Below are 7,644 nucleotides of genomic sequence, written 5' to 3'. Positions count from 1 at the left end.
GTAAAATATTCCTTTCTGTTAATACATGTCGCCGGTGTTTGCTTTGTTGTTGATAGATTTTTATCCCAAACTATGGTGTGTGTGCATCATGCCATGATAGTTCTTGGTTGATTTTTATCCCAAACTATGGTGTGTGTGCATCATGCCATGGTAGTTATGCTCATTCTCTCCTTTAAGATAATCTTGTCGTGTGCTTTGGTGCAGCAAAATCGCCCTTCCTATGTGCATGTGAACGTAGCATTTATGATTCATTTTCTTGATGAAATAGTTCAACTGGCTTTTTATGAATCAACACAATTGTTCGTGGTTTTTTAGTTCTAAAATTAGTTACATGATCGCTTCCTCCAACATATGGAGAGCAAGATCCAGGATCTAACAAGCAAAATCCAGACAATAGGAGCAGTTTAAATTATCATAAATTAACAACCAAGCATGACATTATTTGTAGGACAGATCCACAGCAGTGTTAAACTCCTAGGAGTAATTGTTTTATGTAGTTTCAGCGAAAAATAGTAGCAGTATTCACATGAAGCAATTACAGATCAGGGAAGGGGGACATGAAGGGAGAGCCTCGCCTTGAGGGGAAGGCGGACCATGCTCGCCGCGGCTTGGCTGCGGTAGAAGACCGGGTCCGGCGATGAAGGCGACATCCCTCCTTCTCACCACGTCACACTACTATGCATCAAGTATTCCTAGCAACATCCGGACGACCACCCATGGCTAGCTCGTACGAAGAGCGGCGAACTATTCTGCACCAACCAACCGGATCTGGCTGACTCCATGCTAGACCAGAGGCCGCGTGGGCTCAGTGTTGGTGCGGCGGCACAAGAGGATGTCGGGCGGAGAAGGAGGTCAGCGATGCCCTGGCGGGGAGAGCAGGATACGAGCGACACCTTTGAGGGTTTTGAGGAGAAAGGGGACATGACAGATGGCGGGGAAAGGAAGTGCCGACCGACATCATGGATGGAAGAGGAGGATGCGGTGACGTTGTTGAGGGAAGGGTGACGGCAGGGACAGGAGCATACGGGCGTGGAGGAGGAGTGCCGGCGCCATGGAGGGGAGAGGAGGGCATGTCCGTGCCGCGAGAGGAGGTGACGACCAACGACGTGGAGGCGAGAGGAGGGGTAAGGCGACGGCATGGAGCGAAAAGGAGGCGCCGTGAAAACAATGGTTGTGAGTGTAGACAGTGAGAGGATTGCCCTGTCATGTGACCGTTGAGTCGCGAGGATAAGGTTGCCTAGGTGAAAAAACTGTTTTTTAAATAAAACAACTGTGTTAGTCTCACTTTTGTTTTTATATATGTTTATACGTTTCACTTTTCATTCATCAGAGATAAAAAGTGATGGATTCAAAAGATGCTTTCAAAGTATCAACTGACGTAGGAACTAACATAATTATGATGGACCGGACTAAACCACCATGGGAAGAGGTGCATAGAAATAATTCTTCTTTGTATGTATGTTGAACATGATAATACAACATGGGCATTACCTGTATGATTATTTTTGCAGAATATGAGAGATAGAGATGGATTCTGGCGACGTTCAATTAGAATTCATCGACAAGGGTTTTGAGGCGACGTCGCTGGAAGGGGAAAAATTCACCAACTTTTTTACAACAAAATGATGTGCAAGCAGTGATATCTCATAAAAAACAAATATAAATATTATCGCACAAGGTGTTTTCTCAATGTGATTATTGGACTTTCCTTCGTCATATTGTTTTTTGTATTCAACTAATTTGGCTCATTTCTTATACTGGTTTGGCTCATTTTTGTATCATGATGACACACTATGTCTGTGCTCCTAGAGATATTACAATCATTGAATCAACCGTGTCTGCCCCAAGAAAACCAAGTTCGTGGACATTGGAGATGCCTTGTTATGAAACGACGAGTTGGAATACCTTATAAAAGATTATATGTTCTTGCACGGCAGTGTAAGATCAATCGCTTAAACTTTGTACTTAATAATATAAACCATATATAATATCTAATAACATAAATATATTCCAAATGTGTAATTACAGGTGGTAAATGCTTTATATATATGCATGCTCACGGCCATCTACGAAACATTGCGAGTGAAAAGGTACACATTATTAACACGTTCGTCTTTCGCCAGATAATAAAGATGGAGAAAAAGACATAGACCCATCAAAATATCGTGATATCATACAACATGTTAATATTTATCTACAACAAGATAGGTTACACTCAACTCATTATAATGATTTATTATTATTTATCTAATTGTGTCGACGACTTATATGATATTTACACCAACGATTTCCACTGATTTACATTTCCGGATCCTATTGGTATCTGTCAGTCGTCAATGCCAAAAAACTATGAGATTCAAGTATTGGACTCACTTGATGCTCAAGTCAAACGGAGTGACCTTACTACTACGGTAACTACTATCCGTTATTTTTGGTTTATGATTTCTAAGCTACTACTTGTAGATTTATCTTTCATATGCATTCATTGGTCGATACATCTTGTACGTCATCGACAAACATGCATGTCGTGTATATATTCTGAATCCTATCCATACATCATAGTAGCTAGAGATTAAAACCCTGAGGCAACAACGAGCTCGCAATATCACAACACGTATATTTCCTTCCAACGTGCACGAATGGGTAAATTCATATATTTCATTATCATAACAGTCAAGATACAAGCATTTATTGTTGTTAATACTATATTCAAGATAATATTAAATTAGGAAATTGCATGGATATGTCTATCTATTTTGTTTTTTATTTTATGCTATTGTGGAACGGTGGAGAATTGGTTCGTCCGGTTTGCATGGTAAGTATTATCCGTTGCACATTTTTAGACCTTCCACGCGAAATATTCATGCTAACTATGTACATTGCCTGTGCATGATGGTTATGAGTTGATGAAGAAGTTTTTATTATACTTTCTAAAATATGATGCAAATGAACCTAAAGGCAACATTCCTAATATTGTGCGAGAATATCTAAAGCGCAACAAGCAGATCTTAATTTCTAACGTATTATTAATTGAATCACCACCCTCTATATACATCATCCGATCAATACTAATTTTTTATCAAATTACATTACAAGTGAAAGTGAATTTCAATTATAATCCAATTGTGCATTTGCTATCTTATCTATACATATGAATTTTGACATGCATTATGTTTATATATAACTCCTGCAAAATAATTCAAAAGCCCGTGGCAACGCACGGGCATTCTACTAGTATAGATAAAACGGAGGAAACCCTTTTTTGGTGGTTAGCTTGTGCATACCAAATCTAGATTTGAGAAGCAGGACCGACCCACGGCAGCACGGGATATTTCTCATTCCGGCGGCCGGTGGCGGTGCCACGCAGCTAGCGCGCGCGCACGCTGTCACGCACCGCGCACTCGATCGAAGAAAGCTGCTGACGAAACATGCATGCCCCCACCTCCCAAACCCCGCCGGTGCGCCAAAGCACAAAGGAGTTGAGACAAAGTGACGGCGCCCACACTCTCCGGCCACACGTCGTTCTCGGGAACACGTAATGTAGGGGGCCGGCCGGGGAGAAAGCTCGATCCGTCCACCGGCCATGAAATCGACCGAGAATCTAACGTCAGATCAGCGGCGGCCAAATCATAGTTTAGCTTTGGGGCGCGTGCTGCGATGCCCTTTTGGCGCTCGCTTGGCTTGCTCCTTGCATGTGCGGGTGACAAGCCGCTGAAAGAGAGAGCCGCTTTTGCCGATCGATCGAGCCTGCGATTGGTCACTTGAATTAACTAGTGATCGCGCTTTCCTTAATTTTGAGTAGACGGTCGATCGAGAGATGCAGACAAGCCTTTCATGGCTGGTTGATTGCCCATGAACATGCACGGCGCCTTCCTCCGTCGACGCGACGGCCCGTCGATCTTTCTCGGATCGAAAGCTGCCCATCTCCATGTGCTCGCACGCACACAACTACTGTCTCATCAGTTAATCTAGACATTGTTTGTTTGATTTTACGTTGCTCACCACGGGATAGGCTAGAGATAAGTCGACACAAAACTATTTTAGGGTCAGTCGATTCATTTGGGTCATCGGATGCAAAACCAACTGTTAGATTAGATGCCCTTCTTCAACCTCCTGCTTTCCCTATTTTCTAATGGCGCTTCTCATCTACTCCCTCCGTTCCTAAATATAAGTCTTTGTAGAGATTTCACTATAAATTACATACGGATGTATATAGATGCATTTTAAGTGTAGATTCATTCATTTTGCTCCGTATGTAGCCCATCTAGTGAAATCTCTACAAAGACTTATATTTAGAAACGGAGGAAGTATCTATCTATCTGAGCTCAAACTAATAGTAAATCGTGGTCTGCTTCAAATGAATGTACTCTGAAAGAACCCTTCCAAGAAAAGCAGGCCCTGATCTGCATGAAACGTACGGAAGAAGCTTTCGAAGGAACATTGTACGAACGAAGGACGCTCGCCAGCTGATCCGCACCGAAGCAACGACAGCCGGCCGGCCAGCCGTCACGGGTCGGCAAAGCTGAGCTCGTACGGCCAACAAAGGAAGAACGAAGAAATACAGAACAAGGATTATGCCTACGCCAATCTGAAATATGTACACGTTTTCTGTCTACGAGTGTGACATACTACATATAGCTAAACCAATTTTTCGCTATTTCTGACATACTACAACATTCTTTATTTTGGATTTGAACATTAAATTTAAAACCAACCACGTATACCATTTTGAACAATTATTCTGTACTTTAGCTGTACACGAGCATATGGATCCATGTGACAAGTGGCAATATTTTTACAGTCCGTAAAAGACAGCAGGGGAAAAGGCGAGGAGATGAAAGATTTGGCCTACATTTCAGCTAGCTTTGCGAAAGGTTTCGTTTGGTAAGAACAGCTGCACAGTGTACTGTGTCTGTGTGCCGCTCCCGCCCAACCGAGGCAACCCAAAATGCATGCATTATTTATGCGGCTCCTCGTAGGGGCAAGGCAAGCAGGACAAAAGGCAGGGACCGCTAGATAGATGCGGCCAAGGTGAACCTTAGCGGCGAAGGCTTCCCAATGAAAAGCTTCCACGATTAGCAGCTAGCGTTAACTACCGAGATTCCCTTAATTAAGCCGGGAGTGGCAATGATCGGGAAGACGCTCCTTTGCCGTGCGCTACGTGCCGTTGGGCCACTGACATGTGGGCCAGGTTCCCAACGGGCCCACATGTTAGTGACGTAATTAATGGCAGGCTGCCGTATGTCAGAGGATCCTTATCCCAATGATCGATGGCGGAATAGCCGCCGCACTATATTGGATCATTTCAGAGACGGTGCTTAGGTCAGAGGGTGCTTTTCGAGTAAGAGAAACAGAGGATCGGGTAGATCTAAAGGGTTGGGCTGCTTTATATGGATGGTGAAGTTGTAAGAACGTCTTGCTAAATTGCACATTGCCATGACTGCAAATTTCAGCTCAGTAATAACATAGGTTCGTACTGATTTATGAAATCTTCGATCAGGAATTGAATAAATATATGTGCCTGCATGTTAATTACTACACAAGTTTAGGGTAATAACAATAACGCCGATGATGGTCATGCACTGAATCCATCTGCATGGTCCATGCTGCCGAATAAGCTCATGCAACCCAACATCACTTCATTTTGCACGCAACAACGATAATAATTAATTTCTGTGTATCCAGTCTATGGATAGCAGAAAGGTATTGGATGATCTACAGTGACAATCAAAGGGACGGGGGGGCAGCCTCAAATCTGGCACGGTTGGCAAGTTGCAACTCCAGAAGCAAGATAATTGTCTTAGCATAACCTCAAAAGAAGCAAACCCAATTCTCTCATGGACTACAACTGTGGCGCATGAACAAGATGCATGTAGCTTGGAGGCATGCAACCTACAATCGGGACCATGCACGACACAAGACATCCATTGGTGTTTCTGTTGCTTTTCTATGCCTGTGCATGCATGATGTGCATCATCTTTTTTGCTACCACTTTTGCTTTAATCACCAGCCTTTGTTGTTACTGGTTACCTTTCCGCTGCCTGCCCAGCCCCACTCATTTCCTTATGTTTCTTCGGTGCTCGTGATAATTCCTAGCTAACCCTATGCCATGCATGTGATGCTGAAGCTTCCGGGAAGCAGCCTTCAAGGTAGAGATAATATAACCACCTTAGTTATCTTACTCTCAGATCAGTGCTCAGTGCTCGCCACCCCTATATATACCCACGGAGCCCTAGGAACCAAACTCCATGCCAAAACACACAGCTGCCATTAGCAACAATCGCAAGCAACTCCATTAACCATATTCATCTCCCACTCAACTGACCGAGTTGCGTTTGCCGTCATCCGTTTGGGAATCGATCAAGATGAAGAAGGCGTCGAGGTTCCTGAAGCAGCTGTTCTCGGCCATCGTGGCGGCGGTGAGGGAGAGGTCCGCGGCGACGCGCGCCAGGACAAGCGCCGCGCGGACGCGGTTCGTCTTCTTCGGCATCCTCCGCAACAAGCAGCTCCTGAGGAACGCCATCAACAGCAAGATCCACGCGATCGTGGGAGGCGGCAGCGGCAACGGCCAGCACCTTGTTGCGGCCAGCGGCGGAGGTAGGACGGTCGCCGTGCTGGAGAAGCTGCCGAGCTTCGTCGCGGATCAGGGGAGGAGGGCCGCCGTGCTGCTCAACAGCCTGCCGAGCTTCGCCATGGGCCGGGACGGCGGCAGCGACTCGCCGCTCGTCGGCGGCGGCGGGGAGGAGAAAGAGGAGGGCGACGAGGGCGTGCCGAAGCAGCTGCAGCTGGCGAACGCGGCGCCGGGGTCCGTGATCGAGCTGGCCCGTGGCGCGGCGGAGCGGGGCGGCGTGGAGTTCAAGCTGGAGGACGAGATAGACCACGTCGCCGACGTGTTCATCAGGAGGTTCCACGACCAGATGAAGCTGCAGAAGCTCGAGTCGTTCAAGAGGTTCTGCGAGATGCTCGAGAGAAACTAATTCACGCAGCAGCAGGCTGAATAATCAGCGCGACATTGATCGCTGCGAAGTGCATTCCATGGTTGTGGTTGAATCGATATAATTAGTCCCTATGATTAAGGCAGAGGTTTATCAATCAAGTAACCTCTCAAGCACTTGAAAAATAACTGGCGCGTACTGCCGCTTCCAAATCTGAACCTTTGATTTGCAATCTGACGTACCCAAGCCAGCCGTGAGCAGCAGTCATGATAGCAAGAAACGATGACACTAATTACAGCCAGTATACAATAGTCTCTGCTTGCGCTGTGTATTGAATTCATGCTCCAGCCAATTCATTCAAAAGTTCGAACTGATGAAGGGAGATGGGCAATATATTTCAACACTGTGAACTGCTGCTGCTCCTCCTCCTCCTAGTTACTACTACTAGTACATTATCATCATCGTTTAAAACTCTGTAATTAAACCGTGATCAGCAATCAAATTTATGGATTGGCTCAATCATGGTAGATGTTCTACCATAAGATTACTATTTTCAGATTTTGGTACTTCTTAATTAATTTACAAGTTTTGCCATTCAGAAATTCAGACTGATTCCTGTCACGACAGCACCGGACAAACTCTGTTGTGTTCCCCACTCAACATTTATAGTTTTATACATAAGAGAAATGAGAGATATGTTTTCTCCCAA

At 45.1% G+C, this 7,644-nt stretch overlaps 1 protein-coding gene across 1 annotated transcript; it reads left to right on the top strand.

Moving 5' to 3' along the window:
* The first annotated feature begins 6,122 nt into the window (after positions 1-6,122).
* On the top strand, positions 6,123-7,440 carry LOC109738177 (uncharacterized). Its single transcript, XM_020297274.4, has one exon. The coding sequence runs from the start codon at positions 6,366-6,368 to the stop codon at positions 6,975-6,977; it is 612 nt and encodes a 203-aa protein (XP_020152863.1). The 5' UTR covers positions 6,123-6,365; the 3' UTR covers positions 6,978-7,440.
* Positions 7,441-7,644: the final 204 nt, after the last annotated feature.

Source organism: Aegilops tauschii, chromosome 7 (genome assembly GCF_002575655.3).
Source record: "Aegilops tauschii subsp. strangulata cultivar AL8/78 chromosome 7, Aet v6.0, whole genome shotgun sequence".
Taxonomy (NCBI): domain Eukaryota; kingdom Viridiplantae; phylum Streptophyta; class Magnoliopsida; order Poales; family Poaceae; genus Aegilops; species Aegilops tauschii.
This window is presented reverse-complemented; position numbering and strand designations above follow the sequence as displayed.